Raw genomic sequence first — 26,178 nt, forward strand, 5'->3', positions numbered from 1 at the left:
GCCACAAGCTGTCCAATAATGATGTATATCATTTTATACAAAGTACAAAAACAAAAAGAAACCTAATTACATGAAAAAAACTGACCAAAAAATATACAAGTTAAGATTAGGAGAGTACAGGCAAGATCTCAATTACCCCTTCACAAAGCTTTATCCAAAGTACAAGAGACCTAAACCTAGTGCTTTCAGACTTGCCACGCTTAAAAATAGAGCCAACCCCACACTGAGTCAAAAGGGTATCCACACGTTGGGGTCAACTTGATACAGTGTATCAGAGCTGAAGAGGTGCAAGGACACCAGGTCAGAAGGAGAGGCTACCACAGCAATGGGAGACTGGTTAAGTACAGGACTGACCAAATAAGTAAATGCATCAAAGATAACAAAGATAACAGGGGCCAGAATATCCACTTTCTGAAAGCTGCAAATATGGCAAGGGAGAAAACTGGAATGAATCCTGTGGTATCAGATTAGACCTGGCTATATCTGTGTGAATGGCTCATTGTTCTTAGATAGAGAATATGTAAAGTGTGTACATACATACATATGTATATAAATGCATATCTTCCCCTAGCTGAGAAGACCTGGGAGCAGTTGACATCCCAACAGTCATGATCTTGGTTTGTCTATACCATTCTCCACTAAGAAGAACCAGGATGTCTTGGAGCATTACTGGTTCCAGTATGGATTCCAGTACTGAGGAGAAAGGGAAGAACACGATGATCTTGGAACACCTTGTGCCAGTCAGAAGTGCTCAGAGAATTATGGGAACTTGCCGAAAAAGAACAAAAGCCAACTTGAAAGGAATGTAACAAATACAAACTTACTAGGAAATGAGGAATACACAGGAGTGCAACCAAATAAACGTAAAGTTTGTTGAGAAAGAACATATATACATAGTCTCAAAGTACTTGACCACAAAGTACTTTGTACTTAATTACAAAGAAGCAAATCTGCAGTAGAGAAGTCGGGCAGAAATCACCTTAGTAATGAGACCAAGAGCAATCAGTCAATCTTATGATTGGTAAGATTCAATTAGAAGAGAAACGGTATCAGTTTTGTGATATACCTGTCAAAGATTTTTAAATTCAACACAATCATGACAAAACCTCAGACAAACCCAGATTGAAAGCCTTTCCATGAAACAGCTGGTCTTTAATCTTTGGAAGTGTCAAGGATATTCCAAAAGCCAAGGAAAGACTAAGGTTGTATTCCAGACTGTAGGAGACAAGATAGATATGGCAGCTAAAACCATGTGGCAGTTCTGTACTGGATCCTTTTGCCATAAAGAACATTACTGGGGCAACTGGTAAAACCTGAGTGGGGCCTAAGGATTAGATGTTGTAATCAATTTAATGTCCTGATTTTGATGGTTGTATTATGAATATGTAGGTCAATGTCTTTAGTTTAAAATATATACAGGCACTAAATATTCAGGGATGATGGGGGATCAGGTAGGCAACTTATTATCAAGTCAACCAGGGAAAAAAGTTCTGTGTATTACATTTTCAGGTTTTTTTGTATATTTGATACTATTTAAATTTTTTAAAGACACAGGATTTATAATCAGTAATTCCCCTAAGCAAATTGTCTGAGTTGGATTACCTCAGTTCTTCAGTCGACAAATGGAAATAATACTGTCTACTCTTCCAAGAATATTATGAAAATTAAATTACATAAAAATACAAAATTTAATATATTGGAAGAAATTTTAATATAAAATACAGTAAAACCTTGGATTGCAACTTGTTCTGTGAGTATTCCGCAAGATGAGCAAACATTAAAAAAAATTTTTTTTTAATGCTTATTCATTTTTGAGACAGAGTGCGAGTGGGGGAGGGGCAGAGAGACAGACAGACACAGGGTCAGAAGCAGGCTCCAGGCCTCGAGTGGCCAGCAGAGCCCGATGTGGAACTCAAACTCACAAACCAAGAAATCATACCCTAAGCCAAAGTCGGATGCTTAACTGACTGAGCCACCCAGGCACCCCGACGGGCAAACATTTCTAATAAGTTTTAACTTGATAAATGAGCAGTGTCTTGCAATACAAGTAGTACATGATGCCGAATGTCACATGATCACTACTGAGCCAACAGCTCCTCTCTCTCTCTGTCTTCCTCACTGCAGGATTGTAGGCGATCAACTCCCATGTTCGGATGCTCCATCTCAGGCCATAGTGTTTGGCAGAAGTCAGTGATTTTTCAGAATGCTGGAAGGTGCCCACAACTGGCACTAGTGAATTTTTTGTCACTTCAAAGCACCAATGGACAGTCCTTTGCTTTTCCACACAAGAGTACGCTTCGAACGCTTTGCTTCATTCTAGGTCAGGCTGCTGCCTTATTGCCAGTTGCATTAAATACAGTATATGACAAGAGTTTATTGATGCTGTACTGTAGTCAACATCTGTGTGAGCATATACACAAAGGCCCCCATGCAGAAAAAGATCCCATTGAGCCAAGAGATAGCAGTGATTCTGTTAGTGATGGTGAAAGTCATGCTACACAGTAACCCTCCTCTCTCTTGTGTCCCTCACACCAGCCACAAAGGTTTTCAAAGGTAAGTGCAGCTTAATTTATTTTTCTTTATATTTTCTTTACTGTTTTGTATTTTATTACAGTATTGTAATCATTTTTACATGAATATTTTTGGGTTGTGAACTGAATCATCTGATTCTTATGGGGAAATTCTTATTTCTTATTTCTTATGGGGAAATTCAGTCTGATATACAAGTACTTTGGATTACAAGCATGTTTCTGGAATCAATTATGCTCACAAACCAAGGTTTTCCTGTACATTAATTTATAACCGTACTTTAGAAATACTCTGTCTCAGGATATGTGGCTTCAGGTTTTCCCCAGTTTCTCCTTGCATCCCCCTCATACATCCTCTCCTATAAATCAGCCTATAGGAAATGATCCCCAGTGCCCTATGCTTCACTTGCTTTCCATTCTTTCCTATTCCTTATCCTTATTCAATAGACATTCACATTTAAGACCAAGCTCAAGTACCCCTTTTTTCTATGAGCCCAGATGACTCTGCTCCATCTGTCCAGAGACAATGGCTCCCTTATTTGCACTTCCACTGTACCTTCTATATTCACTCGCCTTAATACCTCTAACATCATATAGCAGCACCATGATCTGCTTCTGTTCATTTCTCTATTAAGATGATGGTCTACTTGATGGTATGGACCTCATCATCTTAGCCACCACCTTGCTTAAACCAGGGCTTGGGACCTAGTAGGTGCTCAATAAACGAGTTCTGAATAAATGAATCTACCAAAGTGAATGAGCACATGAGGGCACAAAAGGGACCAAGGTTATAATTTGCAGCACCTAAAGATCTGGGGACAGGTCAGGTAGGTATTCACCTTTAATTTTTGGCCAGACAGTTCTCCGTGTCCTTCCCCTCTTCTTAAGTGTTTGGCTTTTGGTTTTCCACACACATACATTCATAAAAACAAACCCTGAAGATACATACCTTCCATCTCTTCTAATACGGCGGGGGGGGGGGGGAATGGATTTCTCTTTTACATGGATTTCACGAAAGCCTGCTATGTGTGTGGCATCATACTATGATTACAAGGTGAATAAATCAGACAGGGGGAGGTACAGCATTTTGGTGTGTATGTTCTAAACCTTGCCCCATCAAGTATTTACACAATCTATCTCTATTTAACAGATGAAAAACATCCCAAGTCATTCAGGGTAAGTGATTTGCTCTAGGTCACTGAGCAAGTTAATGGATGACTCAGGACTCAAATGGCTGTTTCAGTTGTACATTTAATTCTAGTCGTATAAGATTACTTCCCATACTGCAAATGGAACAGATAGTCTCTTTTAATACAACACAATAGTTCATACGGTGTGTCACCTTAAATCAGAAATCTAATGCTTAACGGTAAAGACAATAAACTTTAATTCCCGGAAAGTGAAAGCATAACTTTAGTAACCTTTGAGTCATCCAACCACACCTCAGGAAACTACTTAATGAGAAATATAAAGGTGATTCTAAAATATGAAAGTCTAGGAGCGCCTGGGTGGCTCAGTCAGTTGGGCGACCGACTTCAGCTCAGGTCATGATCTTACAGTTTGTGGGTTTGGTCCCCAAGACGGGCTCTGTGCTGACAGCTTGGAGCCTGGAGCCTCCTTCAGACTCTGTGTCTCCCTCTCTCTCTGCCCCTCCCCTGCTCACATTCTCTCTCTCTCTCAAAAATAAATAAACATTAAATTTTTTTTTTTAATCATTAATACAGGGGCGCCTAGGTGGCTCAGTCAGTTGGGCATCTGACTTCGGCTCAGGTCATTATCTCGTGGTTCGTGAATTCAAGCCCCGCGTCGGGCTCTGTGCTGACAGCTCAGAGCCTGGATCCTGATTTGGATTCCGTGTCTCCCTCTCTCTCTGCCCCTCCCCAACTTGTGCTCTCTCTCTCTCTCTCTCTCTCTCTCTCTCTCTGTCAAAAATAAACATTAAAAAAATTTTTTTTTAAATATGAAAGTCTAGTGAAGGAAGAACAAAATTTAAGGGGTCAAAGTTTTCAATTCTTCCAGTACTGAGCCAATATCCTTTTTACTTAAAAGTAAAACGTGTGGTGGTTTTACTTTTAGCCAGTGACTCCGCAGACAAAAAGTGGGTGACTACTCATAAGACAGCAGCAGCTCCACCACACAGAAGAGCCTTTAAGGATCAAAAATCTGGTCGGGCTACGAGACCTGTCTGAAAGTTGATTTTCCTTATTTTTGAATTTTCATATTCTCTTTTAACCTATACTGTATGATTCATTTTAAGAGGCTGGGGCTGTGGGGGCTCACACATATTATGGGGAGGACTTTACTTTATCCTTCTCTTCCTGGAGACATCTCCACAGCAGGAGGCTGGTGGCACACTGAAATAACTGCTACTCCCAATAATCAGCCTGTGCTTTTGTCCTCTGGGCAATGCGCCCCCCTCACTGACGCACCTCTAAATCCTCCCCGGGCTCCAGGGCCCAGATCAACGCCACTTCGTCTCTGCACTACGCCTCCTTGTCCCGCTGCTGGACTTCTGCACGTCCATGGGCTCCAGGCTTGACCACTTTCCAGCCTGTGTGACAGATACTGCTGTTCTGTGTCTCCAGCGAGGCCAGAATCGTGCCCGCACCACCTGGGCAGGAGACCGCACACGGCCAACTAGAGCTTGTTGGTTTGGCCCACGAAACAAAGTAACATTTTGTAATTAGTTGCAACCACTGAGAAATTTTTTACATAATATTCCAGCTTCTGAGCTTCTGTAGAAAAATTAGACGTTCCACTGGCAGGAGGTCCTTACAGAAGCTTCTTTTTTTTTTAATCCATGTTTAGCAAAGAAATTTTACACTCTTGGAAAGAATATGTATCTTATTCACAGCTCACAGTATAGCCTGACTCCCAGTCTAACTTATTCCTCATTTTCAGTGAAGCTTATGTTAGTTATGTAAATTCAGTCCCAAAATAATTAATGCGTAAAGACCTACTGATGAAATGCAATATGTTTTCTGCCATTTTCAGCACCCACAGAAACAAAACATTTTATTCAATAATCCTACCATGAATTAGCTACTTCCTTCAGTCCTTACCCATATAAAAAGCCATTGTACTAGGTAAGCCCCAATTTGCAACCTAATGGTTCCTAAGCAATGGTCAAAGGGTAAGAATTATGTAAGTCAAAGTTCATTTCCTAAATACCTATTTTATACCACAGAAGTAGCAAAAGAAATTGAAAAAAAACCCTTGATACAAGCTTTTACAAATATTAACCACATAAAAAACTTACCTTTAAAGAGCCATATGAAGAAGACTGTGTATTCTTTTAAAGGATTTTTCCCTTGTAAGGACTAGACAGAGCACACTGAAAACTTCACTGGGCGCCAGCTTTTTCTAATAAATCTCATTATGCCAAGTGCAGTTTCTCCTGTTCATTTAAGAACCTCTGAACCACCTTCAACCTCATTTGCTTCACTCTCTTTCATGGGCAATTCATGAACACACCCCAAAGTCTCCAACCGGGAAGTGTTAAAGAAAGCACATATTTGCATAGGAACTTATTTATCAGTGACCCTTGCTTTTCTATCTCCATTTACTATGCTTCTGTGAAAGATTTTCTAATAAGCCAACCATGTCTATATACATTATCAATCACCATCTCAAATGTTAGGCAATTGGAAGAAAGCACTTAAATCATTACAAATTTGGGACAGGGTGTCTTCTTAAAGGTAGCCAAAACTTTCTGAACTCTGAAGAAATGCTACCCATTTTTTGTTTGATCTTTGTCCTAGTTCTTACTTGGCCATAATTAAGCCCTTTTGAAGAGAGAAAATTCCTCTGTCAAAAATCATTGCCTAAGTCAGAGCTCTATGGAATTATATTGAAACATTCCAAAGTTTTTCCACTGTTTTTTCCACCTAGAAGTCAGTTTATCCACTTTAAATGGATACAGTGTATGATATTTTAGTTATATCTCAATAAAGTTGGTTTTTAAAAAGAGTAAACCTAGGGCACCTGGGTGACTCAATCAGTTGAGCATCAAACTCTTGATTTTGGCTTCAGGTCAGAATCTCACAGTTTTTGAGTTTGAGCCCCACCCACATCAGGCTCCCTACCAACAGCTCAGAGCCTGCTTGGGATTCTCTCTCTCTCTCTCTCTCTCTCTCTCTCTCCCTCTCTCTCTCTCTCTCTCTCTCTCTCTCCCCCTCTCCCTCTCCCTCTCTCTGCCCCTCCCCTGTTTGCTCGCTCTCTCTCTCTCTCAAAATAAATAAACAGGGACACCTGGGTGGCTCACTCAGTTAAGCATCTGACTTTGGCTCAGGTTATGATCTCACAGTCCATGAGCTTAGCCCTGTGTGGGGCACTTAGCTGACAGCTCAGAACCCAGAGCCTGCTTCAGATTCTATGACTCCCTCTCTCTCTGCACCCCCCCCTCTCAAAAATAAACATTAAAAAATACATTTAAAAATTTTAATAAAAAGTAAATAAGCTTAAAAAACAAAAGTCAACCTGTTAATTTTCTAATAATAAACAAAAACACAACCCCACAATTTATTACTTTAATTTGGTTTTAGGCCTTTTCAAATATGGTTCCTTTTTCAAAACTGTCATCACAATCAAATGCAGAGGCTGAACTTCAGGACTATGGTTCATTTTCATTCTGGCATTTTCAGCACTGCCAGTACTACAGCTCTCCTGAAACAGATTTTTCTGACCTCACATTCTCTTTCTCACAAGCCCTTTTCTTAGCCATAAGGCAAGACATTGAGGAATGTGACACTTTGCAAACAAGAGTGGTGCTCTGAAGATACAACTTCAGATACTGGCTGGGGACAGGGATGAGCTAAGCCACTGGGACCAAATCCTAGGGCTGACAGTTCAGTGATCTTTACGTAGGAGGGACAGAGGAATTTATCCATAAAACCAGAGCGTTACTGGCTTGTAAGCTGTTATCACCAGAAGGAATTCTGTAAGAACTGATCCAGAGATTTATGAAGATGGCCGTGGGCAGAAACAATGGTTTGAGACATGTTTGGGTGATTTATACATTTATTTCACCATAAAGCAACAGTTACAGTGCATGTAATCTCCTCCCTATCCTTACAAGTACCTACCAAAAAAAAAAAGAGAGAGAGAGAGAGAGAAAATCTACCCAAGCATCCACCTAGACGAACGAGCTACCAACCAAACCCAGGAAGCCATGTGCACATGCCTGCAAAAGAAAGGAGTAAGAGCCACTTTGTGCTAGCTCATGAGCAGACATGAGCTCTCATGCAGGCCAGGGAACACTCTAGTTCTCCTCTTCCATCTGGTCCAAAGTACTTTAGTTCTTTTGTTTAATTAAGATAAAAGGTAATTTTCTACTGTTTTATACCTCTAAATCCCACAGAAGAGGAATGTAATTTCTAGCAGCATATTAACTGAATAATACTGTGGTTGATTGTGGGCTTTACACATGGACTACCTTAGATGTGCGTCCCAGTTCTATCATTCATTAGCTAGGAAACTTTGAGGAAGCCAATCACCTTTCCAAGACCATAGTTTCCTCATCGATAGAACAAGTGAAATAGTGCACATCTCGGAAAATTGGGGGGAGGATTAAGTAATATTGTGTATATAAAGCTCTTTGCTCAACACCTGGCATGTGGCAGGCATTCAAACCCTACAAATACAACGTCCACTCCACAGCAACATGTCTTAAAACCCTCTCTGATCTCCCATGTGCTTCTTACACTCTGTGCTTGTCCCTGGGCCTATTTTGAACTCTCCCCAAAGCATTCCTTATAGCGCTAGACTTCTTGGTTCTTCTGCCCATTCCCTTGTCCAGCTCATGCTCCTGTAAAACTAACATGAAAATGACAGAACTGTTGAAGGAAGAAGGAAGAAGAAGAAACGAGAAAACAGAGACTTCGGCACCCTTTCTTGCTGGCAGAGAGCAAAGGCTGGCAACATTCATCTCCCTAGTAGACTCTGGCACTCTGCTCCACTTTGTGCACACAGATCAGCATATCCACAGAGACTGGCTTTAAGAGCACCATCTGTTCCAGGGGACCAGCTACAAATCAGGCAAGTTGCAAGTACCCTCCTCTTCAACCAGCATTGGCATTCTACTAGGAGTTATATGCCCCACCAAACAGTCCAGAAACTTCAATGATGAGATGCTAAAACAATGCTGTATACTTCCTTCTATGAGTCACAGAAGTCTTTTTCAGTACTTTAAAGTCACAATAGGGGCGATATAAAACAAGTAGGAAACAAATCCAAACATAGGCAGTTCTTTCCTTGTTCAACAACAAAAAGTGAGCACAGAAGGTACCCAAAACCACCATGAAAAGACGGTAATTGGAGATTTTTGTGTAGATAAAACATAAGCAGTGCATTTGGTTTTAAGTTTATACCTGATTTTTTTTTAATGTTTATTTATTTTTGGGGGCAACTGGGTGACTCAGTTGGTTAAGCGTCCAACTTCGGCTCAGGTCATGATCTCGCGGTTCTTGGTTCAAGCCCTGCGTTGGGCTCTGTGCTGACAGCTCGGATCCTGGCGCCTGCTTCAGATTCTGTGTCTCCCTCTCTCTCTCTGCCCCTCCCCTGCCCGCACTCTGTCTCTCTCTCTCTCTGTCTCTCTCTCTCTCTGTCTCTCTCTCAAAAATAAATAAATATTAAAAAATTTTAAATAAATAAATGTTTGTTTATTTTTGAGGAAGAGCACGAGTGGGACAGGGGCAGAGAGAGAGGGAGACACAGAATCTGAAGCAGGCACCAGACTCTGAGGTGTCAGCACAGAGTCCGATGTGGGGCTTGAACTCATGAGCAGTGAGATCACGACCTGAGCCAAAGTCAGACGCTTAACCAACTGAGCTACCCAGGCACACCAGTTTATACCTAATTTAAATACACTTGCACTAAAGCAGTGGTTCTCAGGCTGGGGCAATTTTAGCTCTTCATGGAATATTTGGCAATGTCTGAGCTACTTTCATCCGTGAGTAGAGGCTAAGATGCTGGTAAATGTCCTACAATGCACAGGACAGCCCCCACAACAAAGAATTATGAGCCCCACAGTGTTAATGGTGCAGACTGGGGAATTCTGCATTAACCAAATACTTTATGGATGGTCCTCTTAACCATAATTGAGGGGCACCTAGATGGCTTAGTCCGTTAAGTGTCCGACTTTGGTTCAGGTCATGATCTCACTGCTCATGAGTTTGAGACCCGCATCAGGCTCTGGGCCGACAGCTCAGAGCCTAGAGCCTGCTTCGGATTCTGTGTTTCCCTCTCTCTCTGCCCCTCCCCTGCTCATTCTCTCTCTTTCAAAAATAAACAAACATTAAAAAAATTCATTTAGGGGCACCTGGGTGGCTCAGTCGATTAAGCATCCAACTTCAGCTCAGGTCATGATCTCACGGTTCGTTAGTTTGAGCCCTGCATCGGGCTCTGTGCTGACCACTCAGAGCCTGCAGCCTGCTTCAGATTCAGTGTCTCCCTCTCTCTCTCTGTCCCTCCCATGCTCGCGCGCTGTCTCTCTCAAAATAAATAAACATATAAAAAACATTTAAAAAATAATTAAAAAAAAAACATCATAATTGGGGTTTACAAATTAAATCCTGTTTACCAACCACTAGCACTTGTAGAGAATTTTCACACCCTTTATCTACAGTTTGCTTTGATTTCATAAAGACCCAAGAGGTAGGCCAATGGGAACCAAAGGGAAAGGGGGTGGAAAAAAAGAGTCTGATTGTGACTTAACAGCCAGAATGCTATTTCTACGATGTCACACTATAATCCTAGTCTGGTACATGAAGGTAAAATTGAAAACAATCACAGTCAAAATTTTTAGGAAATTATACACGATTGCTTTTTACAGTGTTGAACATTAACTTTTTTGATGACAAAGACATAGTTGTGAATATCCATTACTGAAACATTGGATGGTATTGCAAATTTTTTCTATTCTTTATGTCAGATTGTCAGACAATTTCTGCTGTATTGTTTAGAAGCACACTCCTGTGGTCACTCCCCTTCTTGCCTCTAATTTGTGGCTTTTCATCTGCAATGAACAGTGGGGAAAGTAAAATCAAGCTTAACGTATTTGTTGATGAAGGTTAACATGAAAAAATTTCAGAGCTTTCAACATTACTTTAAGAGCTATAGATACCTTTTTCTTTTTCAACTTGGGGTAATGTCCTAACAGTTACTGCTGTTAAACAAGACTGATCTAGGAAGGTACAGTGTGGTCAGTACGACATATTTCCGAGCCATGTCAATAATGCAAAGGAGAACTGTACTATCTCCTAAGAAGAAAAGAACTGAGCATTTCCTGCATATTCCTACCCTCAACACTGACGTGCAACATTATGAAAAATAAGTTTCATGGTGCCAACATATCAGTAGCATAGAGGATGATAGAGGGAAATATGTGAAATAATGTGCAATAGGAAGATCGGGGGGGTCTACAAAAGGTATTTCCTTTCTGTTGAAAATGAAAAGACACTGGTCAAATATAAAACACCCAAAAAAGTAACAAGGAATTCATAGAACATCTGAAAAAACTTTGTAAGCATACCTTTGTAAACATAAAAACACATTAAAATCTTTGTAAGATTTTAGGAGCTAATAAAAACATTTGCGGGGCGCCTGGGTGGTGCAGTCGGTTGAGCGTCCGACTTCAGTCAGGTCACGATCTCGCGGTCCGTGAGTTCGAGCCCCGCGTCAGGCTCTGGGCTGATGGCTCAGAGCCTGGAGCCTGTTTCCGATTCTGTGTCTCCCTCTCTCTCTGCCCCTCCCCCGTTCATGCTCTGTCTCTCTCTGTCCCAAAAATAAATAAACGTTGAAAAAAAAAAAAAAAACATTTGCTGATTTGAAATCTGCTTGTTCTACTTAATTCTGTGGGTATCTGTGTAGAAGTTTTGATACATTAGTTTCAGCAGACATCTTCAAAAGACCTGGGTCCAATTCTAATTACCAATTAAAATGCACACACAATCATACATATATTACATATACCATATATGCACGGTCTGTATACAATTTGTAGCAGCATTTATTGAGTATTGAATATGTAAATGTACCAAACCTGACATGCATTACTTCATTTAATCCTTTACAATGTTATAATCATTTTCATTATCCTGATTATAAAGAAAGCCTTCAGGAGGTAAGGCAACTTGCCCGAAGCTGTGCAGTGGCAGAGGCAGGATTTGAACCCAGGCCTGTGTGATTACTGAGCCAGATCTCTTAACCAATTTTACCCCACTTTCAAGAAATGAAGCTATTTCTCTCAGAGCAAAAAATTTCTACCACTCATCACTGTACTGAATTTTTCTTTAATCTTGTCCACTACTCCATGACTTATACAGAATGAACAAAATTTGATCAAAACACCAAATGATGCCTCATCACATTGTATAGATTTTTGCATTAGAATAAATCTGAACCCTAATTCACAAATTAATCACATTCTAAATGTCAATATCTACAAAAATTTAACGCAGTTCCCATTTCCCTAGCATAAAGCACTGAGAAGGCAATTAATTACACCTATAAAGAAACCAGAGAGTGGCCCCCGATACACAAAAATCCTAATTGACATGAAGGAAGTGACCTTCCTATACACACTATAATTAAAGCTTTCTTCTTTGAAAAGGCCAGACTATTATAAAGGAGCAAAGAAATGAATTTAGCCTATGAATTTAAAATTATTTTCCTGTGCATGAAATTTATGGGGAAGAGAACAAAACTATTTTAAATATTCCAGCTGTAAGGAGTTTTGCATTCAAGCTATTAAGTGCTCACCTGTACCTCATTTTGTAGGTACAGGACAACCAACTTTTCTGTGGCTAAGATCTACTGCAAGCTAACACAAAGCTAATTACTATGGTTTGAGGTCTTCCTCCATCATACAAATGTAGATGGAAAGTTTTAGAATGTACTATCAAATAAAAGAGCTGGAAAGGAAAAAATCTTTCAGAGTCCTGTGAGAAACCTTAGAAAACCAAGGGAAAAGGCTCAGCTTGTTATGTAGTTCAGGTTAAACATACTATCAGATAGCTAATCCCTTTGCTTTGCCAAAGGACTTTTTCCCTTACGCCCCACCCCCAGAGTGATTTTCACAGATAGAACTTTGTCTCAAGGAAACAACTCAGAGATGTAACTTCAATAGTTATAATTAAAGTATACTTTGTATATCAAACAAATATACTTTTAAAAGTTCTAGTTGCGCACCTTTAAACTGAATCACCTCTCATCTGCACCAAGAAAACTTATTTAAAGGAACTCTATTTCGGAAAAATAAAGACAGTGAGTAGAGAAAAAAATGAAGGTAAGGTAGGGTAAAGTTTGTTTACTAACTAGATTTTTAAATATTGGGCTGGCATAAAACATGCACTTTGAAAGCTTGAGTGCTAAATTTGTACCCCCGCCCTCACCCAATTTCACAAAAACCCAGTGAGCCAGGAGCTCTTCTAGGTGCTGGAGAAATAGCAGGGAACAAGACCACTAGAGTCACTGCTCTCATTATGCTAACATAAAATCATCTTTGTGTTAAAGTCATTCAACTAATTAGGAAAAGCGATGAAGAAGCTTCTCTAACTACATAGTCTCAACTTGATGAACTGAGGCCTCATGCCAACTCGTCTCTACTTTATTCTTAAATCAGTTTGATCCCACACTCTGCCTCCACCTGTTCCGGTCAAAACTGCAGCCAACAGTGTCTTAGTTGCCGTAGCGCTGGCGCTCTGGTCAAAGGGCCCAGCCTGGCACCCTACCTCACAGGTCTGACCAATGCTCACTCCCACTACCCACCTGAACACACAACCACCACCTACATCCCTGTTTCACAAGCCCTCAGGCCTAAGCTGGGCAGTTGCCACATGTGGACCCTGACGATACCCTGTCTTTGTGAAAAAAGAACACAACCGACAAAACCAGCTGATCTCATGGAGGTTAGTTCATGTACTGGGGGCGGGGGAGGGGACGAACAGCAGAAAGTAGGAGTAGAAAACAGTTAAATAGTGCCAAGTGTTACAAAGAAAAATAAAACCCGGAAAAGAGTGGGAGAGCAGGGTTTCCAACGTTAAATAAGATGGTCAGGGAAAGGCCTCAGGGTGAAGGTGAATTTAAGTAAACATGGGAAACACATGAACTCAATACTTTTTAAACATTAAAAATGTTTTGGGGAGCCTGGTTGGCTCAGTCTGTTAAGTGTCCAACTTCGGCTCAGGTCATGATCTCGTAGTTCGTGGGTCTGAGAAGCTCCGTGCTGACAGCTCAGAGCCTGAAGCCTGCTTAGGATTCTAGGTCTACCTTTCTCTCTGCCCCTCCCCCGCTCACACTCTCTCAAAAATAAGCAGACATAAAAAAATAAAAATAATGTTTCAAGTGACTGAAAGTTCCTATCCAAGACTTTCAGGTCTACAATAAGAAGTTGTGTCACATAACACATGAGCAAAGAGAAAATATTAGAAGAAATAAATAACAGGAAGGGATTCTCTCCATCTATAATTGGGGAGTAGTATTTTCAGATAAAGGCAAATAAGCAGATATAAACTGTTAAGCTTTTCCAAAAGTCCATAATGAAGCCTATTTTCTGAATGAGCCACTATAACATTTGCAGGAACTAACTGTAAGGAACTGGCTTTGAGACCTTTTCCAGATGAAAAAGTATGAATAGTGGAACCCAGGAATCTATGCCAGAAATGGACAATTAACAAAAGATCTGCAGGAGTGAAATATTCTGAAATAAGGGCTTTTAGTGTGTCAATGATACATGTAATTGCCAATACAATTTTCCTCAGGTTTACAGAAATGGGTTACCATCAAGACCATGAGGAAGAAAAGTACCCCACGCACTCCTGCCGGCTCTGGGAAGCTCTCATGACATTATAGGATGCCCCCTGGAAGTGGGGATTACACAAATATCTTTTACTTTTCTATTTCTTTTTTCTATCTCCCCAGTGCCCACAATGTGGTTAAAGCAAATCTCCCAGGTTAACAAAAACTTGCAAGTTGGTCCTTTAGTTCCAAAACTTGGAAACGAGCATCAGTTCTCAATTGAAAATGAGCCTCTACTGGGCACCACACTGACTTCAGAACAATGATGGCCATCATTGGCAGTTTCCTCCTTGCTTCTCCGCGAATCCTTCTCTTCCCTTCTTTTCACTGTTTTCACAACCAGTGGCCTGAGCTTACCACTTTCTATAAAAGGACTAAAAAGGGGCTCTAATTAGCACCCTCGTCAGTTTCCTATTTCTTCCACAGTGGACATCTGAGTGTGACTACCCACACCCTGTGCTTTAAGGTGTTAAGAGTGGTGGGAGGAGGGAGCTTACAGAATTCTCCTTGAAAATTTAAAGTGCCTTGCTGACACATACCAATAGGATCATGATATTGATCTATTAACATTATATACACACATATACATGTGTATAATAGACATTCTATTACATAGGCATACATTATAATTCTATTTTTTTTTTTAAATTAGGTAAGAGAAATGCAGTTTTTCCTGTTTGGATAACATCTATAAATAGCAGGATTCTTGAAAATTAATACTATTCATATAACTTCAAAGTTTGGTACATAAGTATCACCCTGTTAAAGATAGGATATAATCTAGTCAAAATTTCCTAAAAAGAAAGCAGCAGAGGACTTGAATTAGGTAAGTATTCCTGGGAAGTCTGGGTGCACAGCAAAGACCAGGTAGCTATTTCTTGTTTCCATCTGCAGAATCTTTTCTAAGAGTGTTTCTGTTTCTCCATGAACATGTTTGTTTGTTTTTTCCTCCCTTCCTTACTAGCTACAGTGGGTCAGAGCATTGCTTTTGTTTTGAATACTATGGATAGAAGAGAGAAAAATGCCAGGGAAAAGTGCTTCCTCTGTTACTCAAGAGCAACAATTAGTAACTTTATGTTCAGGGATGTTAAAAACTGGCAATAAGAAATTAATGGGAGATAGAAAAGCCCAGGTGTTGAGGGCATGGATTTAAATCCTGGCTCCCCCAGCCATATGAACTTCTAACAAATGATTTAATCTGTCTGGGCTTCTGGTTCCACTTCTGGACAGTGAGGACTTGTGGTAACTGAGTTTATGCACATAAAGCACTTAGGACAGTGTCTGACCAACAAAGTAAGTGCTCAATAAATGATAGCTATTATGACTCTTATTATAATAATTATAATTAAGGGGGCTGAAGAAGTAGCCAAAGATACAAAGGAGATAACCACACAACATATGTTTTGGGTTTAGAGAAGAGGGAGAAGGCAGTGGTTAGTCAATGTTCTCAGTTATATAATCCAGGAATACATTTCATCATCTTCACTATTATTCAGAGGGAGTAAATACTGCAGTTACATTTTACAATTCAAGCCAATCTATATTTTAACATCTTACAATTTTTTAAATGTCACCAACGGAAACCATCCCAATTTCAGAGATGTTAAAATGTGAAAAAGTGTGCATTTTAGATTTGGTGAAATACATTGAGATCTGGAAAACAATACAGACAAATTTCAGGTATCAGATGTTCCACAGTCTCACCTTTTGCTATGAGAACTGGAAACTAAAATTTTGCTTCTGACCATACCTAATATCTATCACTCAGATTGTTTTATTTTTTTATTTTTATTACTTTTTTAATGTTTATTTTTGACAGAGAGAAAGACAAAGCATGAGCGGGGGAGGGGCAGAGAGAGAGGGAGACACAGAATTTGAAGCAGGCTCCAGGCTCTGAGCTGTCAGCACAGAGCCCAACGCAGGGCTCGAACTCACAGACCGCGAGACAATGACCTGAGCCGAAGTCAGATGCCCAACCACTGAGCCACCCAGGCGCCCCTCAGATTGTTTTTTATTTTTTATTTATTTTATTTTATTTTTTTAACATTTATTTATTTTTGGGACAGAGAGAGACAGAGCATGAACGGGGGAGGGGCAGAGAGAGAGGGAGACACAGAATCGGAAACAGGCTCCAGGCTCTGAGCCATCAGCCCAGAGCCTGATGCGGGGCTCGAACTCATGGACCGTGAGATAGTGACCTGACTGAAGTCGGACGCTTAACCGACTGCGCCACCCAGGCGCCCCATCAGATTGTTTTTTAAAGCAAGCCCATTACATCTGGGCAGAAAGACAACTTAAAAAAACTTTTTTTAAGGTTTTAATTTTTGGGTGGGTGGGGGGGGAGGGGAGGGGAGAGAGAGAGAGAGAGAGAGAGAGAGAGAGAGAGAGAGAAGGCACAGAGTGAGAGGGAGACAGAGAATCCCAAGCAGACTCCATGCTCAGCGTGAGCCCAACATAGGCCTCAATCTCACAACTGAGCGGCCGAAATCAAGAGTCGGTCACTCAACCAACTGAGCCACCCTGGTGCCCCTAATTTTTTTTTTTAAGTAGGCTCCACACCCAAAGTGGGGCTTGCACTCATGATCCAAAGATCAAGAGTTGCGCGCTCTTCCAGCTGAGTCAGCCAGGTGCCCCAAAAGACCACTTTTATTAGGAGTTTTGATCTCAAAAGCTAAGTCCTAAGAGTGAGAAACAACAGAAAAAGAAAAAAAAGGCCATAAAAGGAGGATAGCAAGAATGGGAGAGACAAAGCTAGAAGAGAACAAAACTTTGGACAAAAAAGCATTGTGTCTTTCCATAGAGGAGCAACCCAGGTCCTCCGAATTCCAAAGGTCTCTTAGTCCAGACATACCACAGCATCAGAAAGAATGCCGGGACTTGGGGCGCCTGGTTGGCTCAGTTGGTTAAGCGGCCGACTTCAGCTCAGGTCATGATCTCGCGGTCTGTGAGTTCGAGCCCCGCGTCGGGCTCTGTGCTAACAGCTCAGAGCCTGGACCTGTTTCGGATTCTGTGTCTCCCTCTCTCTGACCCTCCCCCCATTCATGCTCTGTCTCTCTCTGTCTCAAAAATAAATAAACGTTAAAAAAATTTAAATTAAAAAAAAAAAAAAAGAATGCCGGGACTAATCACAATTGTTAAACAAAAAGGGCACCTAGTCAATGAATTCTCAACAAGGCCGAAGTATACCACTCCCAAGCTTCCCCTAACACACCGCTGCACAAAACTACCACACGTTGCTGATAGGTGCATACAAATGATATAGACACAGAAGGAAAGCAAAGAACCACTGACAGGAGAACAGTCTCTGAGCTAGGAGCACAGGCCAGAAAGACACCCCATGTCTACAGCACAGCCACTAAGTCACCTGGCCTATCTTTGAGCATCCTCATTAATAAGGAGCTCACCATCATTAAAGGAACCCAATTCCATTCTCTGACAGCATTGCCAGAAAATTTTTCTGTTGGACCAAGATGTGCCAAGCTAGTTTGGGATTCTTCCGTTTACTTCACATTTACCGTGCCCTTGCATGGACTTCGAAGGGCCCCTGAGGAGTGATGGCAATGGATGACTCCAGTTAGGGACTGGTGGGGCAGGTACAACAGACAAACATGAAGAACTGGAGTTGGCTGGCAAGAGTTAATGAGGATTTTTTTTCTAGGAACATAGAAGACAAATAGTCAGGGAAAGCTACGGGTGGACTGGCCTCACATCCTGACCAGGAGGTCCATGGATCATGCAAGATGACCAATGGCCACTTGAGTCACCAGAGGATCAGTGTGAAGAGGAGAAGGCCAGACTTCAATTAGGAAATAGAGGTAGAGGGTGGTGGTTCTGTGATGCACTCCAGGCTTTAGGGAAGTTTGACATGAAAGTGGGCCTCAGGATGGCACAAGAGGGAAGACGGAGGAGAGAGGCCCTTTCGGCAGGGACTCGGGAGAAGAGGGCTAAGCAGGAAAGAGCTCAGCATGTTTGAGCTTGCATTCAATAGGTACAACTGTAAGCAACCAATCACAATCTTGTGAGATAGCACCAGATTAGAGGGACACATACAATAGAAGAGAAGGCCAGACTATGAGGATAGCACTTGTGTTAATCCCAACAAAACTACTGAAAGTTATTCCCTCAACACTTCCCGGACACTGCTCTAAGCCCTTAAGAACATTAACTTTTATTCTTCCAACAACTCTATGATGTAGGTAATATTAACATTCCCATTAAGGGAGCAGAGTCAAAAAGAGCTCCAAATCCACCACTTAATTACTAGAGGAGGATTCAAACTCAGTCCGTCCAACTCCAAAGCTTGTCCAACTCCAAAAGATACTATCAGCCCTTATCATGGATTCTTTTCACCTAGATTTCTAGGCCCTGCCACAATGCCTCGTCCATAGTGAACACTGATATACTTGTTAAGAGACTGAAGGATCCCTAGCTTTAGTGGGATTCTAGGAGGCAAGCTTTGTAATGAAGGATACAGAGAACTGAAAAGAGAATGGAGATACATAGATGGAGTTAATTGGTGTAGGGCTCTGAATGGACTTGGGAGTGAAATCATTTTTCCGACCTGGTATGGATTTCCTTCCTCTGAACTACAACCACTCTAATCACTGTTTTTACGTACAACACTAACTTATACCCAGGTGTTTATTTTACATCCTACTGCTCCTTCTAGGATTGAAATGACCAAAGGTCAAGGCATTCGTCTCATTCACCTTTGGACTCCCAATATCATTTATCAACATGGCATACCACCAAATGATACCATTAAATAGCATAAATTAGGGGAAAAAGGTATAGATCACTCAACTTTCTGCAGGTGAAATGAAGATCACTTTGTTTAAAAGTTTTATTTTTCAGGGTGCCTGGGAAGCAGCCAACTCTTAGTTTTGGCCCAGGTCATGATTTCACCGTTAGTGGGGCTTGATCTCCCACAGTGCACATTGGGCTCTGTGCTGACAGCACAGAGCCTGCTCGGGATTCTCTCTCTCCCTCTCTCTCTCTGCCACTCCCCAGCTCGCTAAATAAATAAATAAATAAATAAATAAATAAATAAATAAATAAAATAAATGTATGTTTCACTCTTTCTATCAAGGGTTTTAGTTGGCTATAATTTGATAACCTCACACACATTATATTGCACTGTACTTGAAACTGTAAGCATAACTCACCTGTATTCTTCAGTCAGGGTATCTTATTTGGTTCTACCTACTGACTTTTCACTTCCTAAATATGCTCACTAGCATACATTTTAAAAAATACAAATAACCTCTTCGCAAAGTCATTGCACTTTTTAGGGTTACTCATAACATGGAGCCTAACACAAAATCTTGCTAGAGGCCCCAGAGAACAACCCAGCCTTGCAGAGCAGATGGGGTACTGGTGTGCAGCAAGACTGCACTGTGGCTCAAGCATTCCCCAGAATGGTGGCAGCTCCCTAGTTTTTGCAGATATTGCTGCTGAAGTTGATGGCTTAATTTCAGTGCGCTGGTACGCGTGAGGGGCATAGCAGCTGGGGTTGGCTTCTCCACTGTATTCTTGCATAAGGGAGGCAATACAAAATTGATCATGGGCACCCAGAATACTTGTTGGTGATGTCCACACTGCCAACTACACTCCAGGGACAGAGAACTAATTCTAGACAATGCTCTGGAAACAATGCTAAATTTACTCATGAAAACAAACACAATTCCTGAACTGTGATCAATGCATGACTAGTTCAAATAAGAACGAATGTATGAATTTTAAAAGGTCCATCTCCCCACTGAGAGGTTACTGGTAAAGATTTAACCAACAGTCACCAAGGTGACCATTTTAGAATATTCCATTATAGACATCAATAACAGGCAGTTGGAGAGCCACAGAATGCTTCCGACAATGTGAAGATTATGATCAAGGTCCAGATTTAAGAAAATTAATCCAGTGGGGTGGGGGGGCCTGGGTGGCTCAGTCGGTTAAGTCTCCGACTTCTGCTCAGGTATGATCTCACAGCTCGAGCTGAGAAACAAGAACAAAATAGAAAATACCTATAACAGATATAAAAAATGCAATGAAGAATCAGCCAGAAATGGGCAAAAGGTTTGCCAAAAAGTACAGAGGGCCTGGATGTTGTGCTAGTTGAAGGGCCATCTAGATTGTTCTTTGCTTTGCACCTGCTAATTTTGGTTACCTGTGCTGAGAACCAAAGGCAGGGTTTACCAATGTTTAGGAATTCACACTAAAGCTGGTTGCACATTAGAATCATCTGGGGCACTTGTTAAAAATACAGCTTCTGTAACCCTACCCCTGGAGATTCTGACTCATTATACCCAGGGTATGGATGGGAATTTTTCTTTAATTTTTTTTTTTTAACGTTTATTTATTATTGAAAGACAGAGAGAGACAGAGCATGAGCAGAGGAGGGGCAGAGAGAGAGGGAGACACAGAATCTGAAGCAGGCTCTAGGCTCTGAGCCGTCAGCACAGAGCTCCACCCAGGGCTCAAACTCACAAATCGCGAGATCATGACCTGAGCCAAAGTCTGACGCTCAACCAACTGAGCCACCCGGGCACCCCTGGGAATTTTTAATTAGCACTCCAAGTAATTCTGATGCAGCCAGTAGGAAGACCTTTGGAAACCAAGTAGATCATCAAAATCACCTGATGTACTTTCCTTTTATAATTTTACTTATTTTGAGAGAGAGAGAGAGAGAGCGCACACATGAGCGCACTCAAGTAGGGGAGGGGAACAGAGAGAGGGAGAGAGAACAACAAGGAGGCTCCACGCCAACAGTGTGAAGCCTGACTTGGGGCTCAATCCCACGAACTGTGAGATCATGACCTGAGCAGAGATCAAGAGTCGGACACTTAACCGACTAAGCCACCCAGGCGCCCTGTTCTGATGTACTTTTTTTTTTTTTTAAGAGTGTTAGTGGGGGAGGGCAGAGAGAGAGAGGGACAGAGGATCCTTACTGACAGCAGAGAGCCCACTACAGGGCTTGAACCCACAAACAGAATCATGAGATCATGACCTGAGCCAAATCTGGATGCTTAACCAACTGAGCCACCCAGGCATCCCCCAATGTACTATTTAAAAAGCATAGGTTTCCGGGCTCCTGTCCAAATCTAGTGAATCTCACATTACACTCACAAAATTAAATGCATCATGTTTGACTCCTTTTTCAAACAACTTTTCAGCACATGCATGTAGAAAAGAATTTCAGTACAACTGGGACTATACCAGGTATGCATCCAGGGTCCTGGAAGCCCAGAGGTAGTGGCTTTGGGTAGATCCCTAATCCCTTCCCCAAAAGTCCCACATCCTCTTCTGTCACCAGTGGGATCCATGAACCCAAGTGTCTGTCAGCAGAAGAAAAATGCAAGCAAATAAGTAAATGTGGAGTAAGTCTCTGAAGGTCCTCAGCTTCACACGTTGGTATGGCTGTTCATTAAGAGACAAAGGACCACTCTAACTGCCCTCAGAAGGAAATCCAAACTAAAAAACACTTCCTGTTTCCTGTCCCTCTGAAGGACTTTCCTATTTCAAAGTCCCTCTTTAAGCAGCTTCAACAAACATTAATGATATTGCTGCACACCACTATTTTATTATAAATCTTTAAGTTATTTGTTCAGATCATTGTTTTAAGTGTAAAATACATTATTAACGTCACAAAGAATATTAGCGCTTACATATGTAACATATTGGTGTCACCTTGCACTTTGCCTCTCAAAGCCCTGGGAAACCTTCAAGAACTAGTGTTACAAGTGTATGAGCACTGAGACCAGAGAGACTCCATTCAAATCCTGCCCCTGAAGATTAGGCTGGTTGTAGCGCGTTACAGTTGCAACCTTCTGAAACTTGAGCTTTCTTCTTGTCTAAAATGATAATAGAACCTGTCTTACAGGTTGTTATAGAAATGGAAGCAAAACCACATGTAATCCTGGTTCAGAGACAGCATTCAATAAACAGTAAATGCTCATCACTCTTACCCAAATCTCCATCCCTCCTCCCACAACAAAGGTGAAATCAGCCCTCCAAAAGTGCTTGGGGGTATTGGAGGTAAATGTTGAAAATCTGAGTACTCCAGCTGTGACGAGAACTGGAAAAAGAAACTCCACTTACAGAAAGGTAGCACATCATACAATGTGAAAAGTCCTTCACCACAAAACACCTGGATGATGAATAAATTACAACAGATATGCCTCTAAATGTATTTTTATTGCTAAGATCATAAGAAAACAAAGGAGTTTCCCTAGGACAACAGAAAAAAAAAAAAAAAGAACATTTTTGTGTGTGTAAAACATCCCTTTAATTATGTGTTTTTTCCATAGTAGAATTATGTGCTTAATTTTACGTGTATAGGACCATTGCCTTTGACTCCAGGCACATTTGAATTTGAATCCTAGCAAACCAAGTACCAATTCTAAGATTTCAAGCAAGTGAGTAAAGCTCTCTGTGCTTCAATTTCTTCAGTGGTAAAACGGGCTTACCGCTACCTACCTACTAAGATTGTTACAAAATAAATTCATACGTGTGTGTGTTTGTGTGTGTATCACATAGCACAGTACTTAGTATAGAAAATGCAGTCACTAAATAGCTGCTATTATGAATATTACAGGGGGAGGGTATCCATTCATTCAACAAGTATTTATTGTGTCCTAGTGCCACACTCTTTCAGACACAGATAGATAAAAAAAATTCCTTGTTACAATACTATCTGGAATGTTTGTTTTCTGCCATTTACTTATATAATCTTATAAAGTACTGTTCTCTGCATTTTTCAAATGAAGAAACTGAGAAATTAAGGGACTTGGTCCAGTTCACACAGCGCGTAATAAAAGAAGAATTAAAACTTGGGTGCTATGAGTCCCAAACCCTATATCTTAATCATCTTAACTCTCTGCTTCACCTAGATCAGGAAATGCACATTCCAGGTATATACAGAAGATTCAGTTGGTAGACTTTACTTTCACTTATTTTTTTGGCACCAAATCAGCAAACTCTAAAAATAGCCGGTTTCACAATCATAGATATAACACAATATCACTACACCGAATTTTCTGTTAAGTTCTTAACCTCGCAGTTTTTGTTCCTTCTTTAAAAGGGAAAGTAATTTTTCAATTATGAGTCACATCCACCGTGTATGCAATGGGTCTAAATGTTGTGGTTTCATATATAAATACGTTTCTAGGTGCTGCAAAGAAATGGACACTTCTTGCAAATTAAACCTGGTTTATTTTTTTATTTGGAGAGGATCCTACTTATGTAATGATCATTGGATGAGACTGAATAGGGAGGCAGATTTGATTCAAAAAAGGAAGCACTTTTGCATAGGGTGTGGCCGCTCAATAGGTTAAGACTACTTGTCTAAATATCAGATCATTCTCAAATATATTGAGAATATATATATTACGGTAAAGAGAAAGAATCTTATCGAGGAAGACAGTACTTTCCACTTTTCAACTCTGAAAATAACAGCAGCAAAAACTTTTGAGTTCTTATAAACCATTTTAAAACAATGTAACTGACCTACAAAAGTTATTGCTACATTCTACATATCATTTATTATTGCTTTTTTAAGATTTTATTTTTAAGTAATCTCTACACTCAACATGGCACTCAAAATGATAACCCTGAGATCAAGAGTTGCATGCTCCACTAACTGACCCAGCCAGGAAACCCTACCTATCATTTTAAAAAGAAAAAGAAAAAGGCTATTTCCTCTATAAGCTCAACTGCTTTGTAGGAAAGATTTACAGACTGCCACAACTCCATTCACTCCTACTTCTAAGGAAGTCTCTTCATCTTTGGCTCACCTACTCAAGTCATGCGATTTTAAGTAAAACGATGATGGAAAGAACTTGGATCCTATCAGCCTCAGACTGAAAACAGATGATGACTAAGAAATTTGGTAGCTCAACTTAAAAATTAATTCATAAATAACTTCAAAACAAAGCAAACATATTTTCATTAAAAAAGGAAACCACTCAGGGCGACTGGGTGGCTCAAGTCAGCCACCACCCGACTTCAGCTTAGGTCATGATCTCCTTTGGGTGGATTTGAGACCTGTGACTGACTCCTGGCAGAGCCTGCTTGGGATTCTCTCTCTTTCCCTCTCTCTCTGCCCCTCCCTGCCTCCTGCTTTCTCGCTCTCTCAAGTACATAAAGGGGGGGGGCCTCGGGGGGGGCACACACTCTTCCATTCATTTTAGAGCGAATCACACCTAAATCTAGAAGAGATGATTTCACCACTGTCCTCATTTTGCAGATGAGGAAATTGAGACATAAAGAACTATAATTCAGTTACTTGTTTACCTATTTTCTCACATCACTGTTTCTACCCTTACCTACTATAGCTGTAAATTTCTAATTCACCAGCCATCATGTGTTTCTAGCCTAGGACTACTGCTTCAGGACAAGGACTAGACAGAGAAATTTTAAAACTCCAATACTTATCCCATTTAAACCCTCATAACAGCTTTGCCTAATCAAAACGTGTGAAAGTGAATAAGAGCATTTGTATTTCTGCCGCTTAAACGACGGTTTTGCCTGATAACTGGTCTACACAGAAGACATTTCTGGTATTGTAGGATAGGAGCACAAAAAAGGGGGGGGGGTGTAAAAAACGTTTTACAGATCAAGGGAAAAAAATTCCTAGTTTCCACATAGGTTCAAGCTCCCCTCAGATCAAAGGAATGCCGTTAAAGGGAGAAGGAAAATATGTGGGCGTGAATAGATCGTCTTTAGGATTCCTGCCAACACTGAGATTAAATGAGAATTCAGAACTCAAAATCCTGCATTACTGATAGCTGAATTTATCTATACAAAGAGAGCAATAAGAGTTCCATTTCTCGATGTTAGGAACATGTTTCCTTATGAGAGAGACTTTCACAATTAGAGTGGAGGTCAAGCGTATTTTTCAACAGCCAAAACCAGAGCACTCAGGATAGCCGGTCCGAGGTTACCCAACAGCTGGGCTACCGGACTAAGAAGAACATCAGCCTGCCCCATGTGTCGTAGGAGTCCTTCACTAGGTCTGCCGTAGCAGGAATTTAGCTAAGAAACTTAAACTTCAGGGTCTCGAAAATGGGCCTTACTACTTCCTAAGTTTTTTTTTTTTTTTTTTTCTTTTTTAAGCTATATCTATACTTCCGGAATTCCCTGATAAGTGACCTCCAGGGCATACTCAGCCCTCTGTGAGTTCCTGCCCAAGGTCCTTTGGGGGAAGGGACGAAACCGGTCAAGGTGGAAGGCCAGGCTCCGGCGTCTGGGAAGCTGCCCCCAACTGGCTCCCTTAGCAGCCAGCAGACCCGCACACCTGCAGGGCGCCCGGCGCCTCCTCCACCGGCGGCCACGCCCCCGCCCAACCCTGCCCCTCGAGACACTCACCTGCGCCGTCTGCGGGCGCCTGGCTCCTGAAGGCGGCCGGCTCGGCCCGTCCCAGGTGTGGCGAGGGCCTGCTCCAGGGCCGAGGGGTCCCGGGCGGCAGGTAGGACGGACTGGACTTCCGCCGGATAGCCACCCGCCTGAAGTTGTAGCCGCCCTCGCCGCTCATCGCGCCGGGTTCGCTCGCAGCTCCGCGCTCTCCCTCGCCCTCGTCCGTCCGCAAGTGTGCGCTCGACCCGCTCCTTCGGGGGGACCGGACCTCGGGGGGGGGGGTCGCCTGCGTGCCACACTCGGCGCGACTCGAGAGGGGCGACCCCGGGCTGCTCGGCGCCCCTCGCGAGTGCGCCGCCGCGCCTTCCTTCCCGGGCCGCGCAGGGCCGCGCGGAGAGTTTGGCTCGGGCTCCTGCCGCAGCCGCAACGCCTCGGTCGCTGCGGCTCCCGCACTCACCTGACGCGGCCACTGCAGCGGCCAGCCGTGCTGTGTCCACCCTCCTCG

The 26,178-nt window shown here is 41.7% G+C and overlaps 1 protein-coding gene across 3 annotated transcripts in view; it reads right to left on the reverse strand.

Annotated features, from left to right (window-relative positions):
• Window positions 1-25,948, reverse strand: part of FGD4 (FYVE, RhoGEF and PH domain containing 4) — a 250,933-nt gene extending 224,985 nt beyond the window's left edge. For 2 of the 3 annotated variants that reach the window (XM_040488466.1, XM_040488464.1), the window contains exon 1: window positions 25,686-25,948. In XM_040488466.1, the coding sequence (XP_040344400.1) occupies window positions 25,686-25,851 (166 nt within the window). In that variant the 5' untranslated portion in view covers window positions 25,852-25,948. The remainder of the gene's footprint in view (window positions 1-25,685) is intronic. The other variant, XM_040488463.1, reaches the window with a different exon arrangement.
• Window positions 25,949-26,178: the final 230 nt, after the last annotated feature.

This window comes from Herpailurus yagouaroundi, unplaced genomic scaffold, assembly GCF_014898765.1.
Source record: "Herpailurus yagouaroundi ecotype Mexico unplaced genomic scaffold, PumYag 166, whole genome shotgun sequence".
Taxonomy (NCBI): domain Eukaryota; kingdom Metazoa; phylum Chordata; class Mammalia; order Carnivora; family Felidae; genus Herpailurus; species Herpailurus yagouaroundi.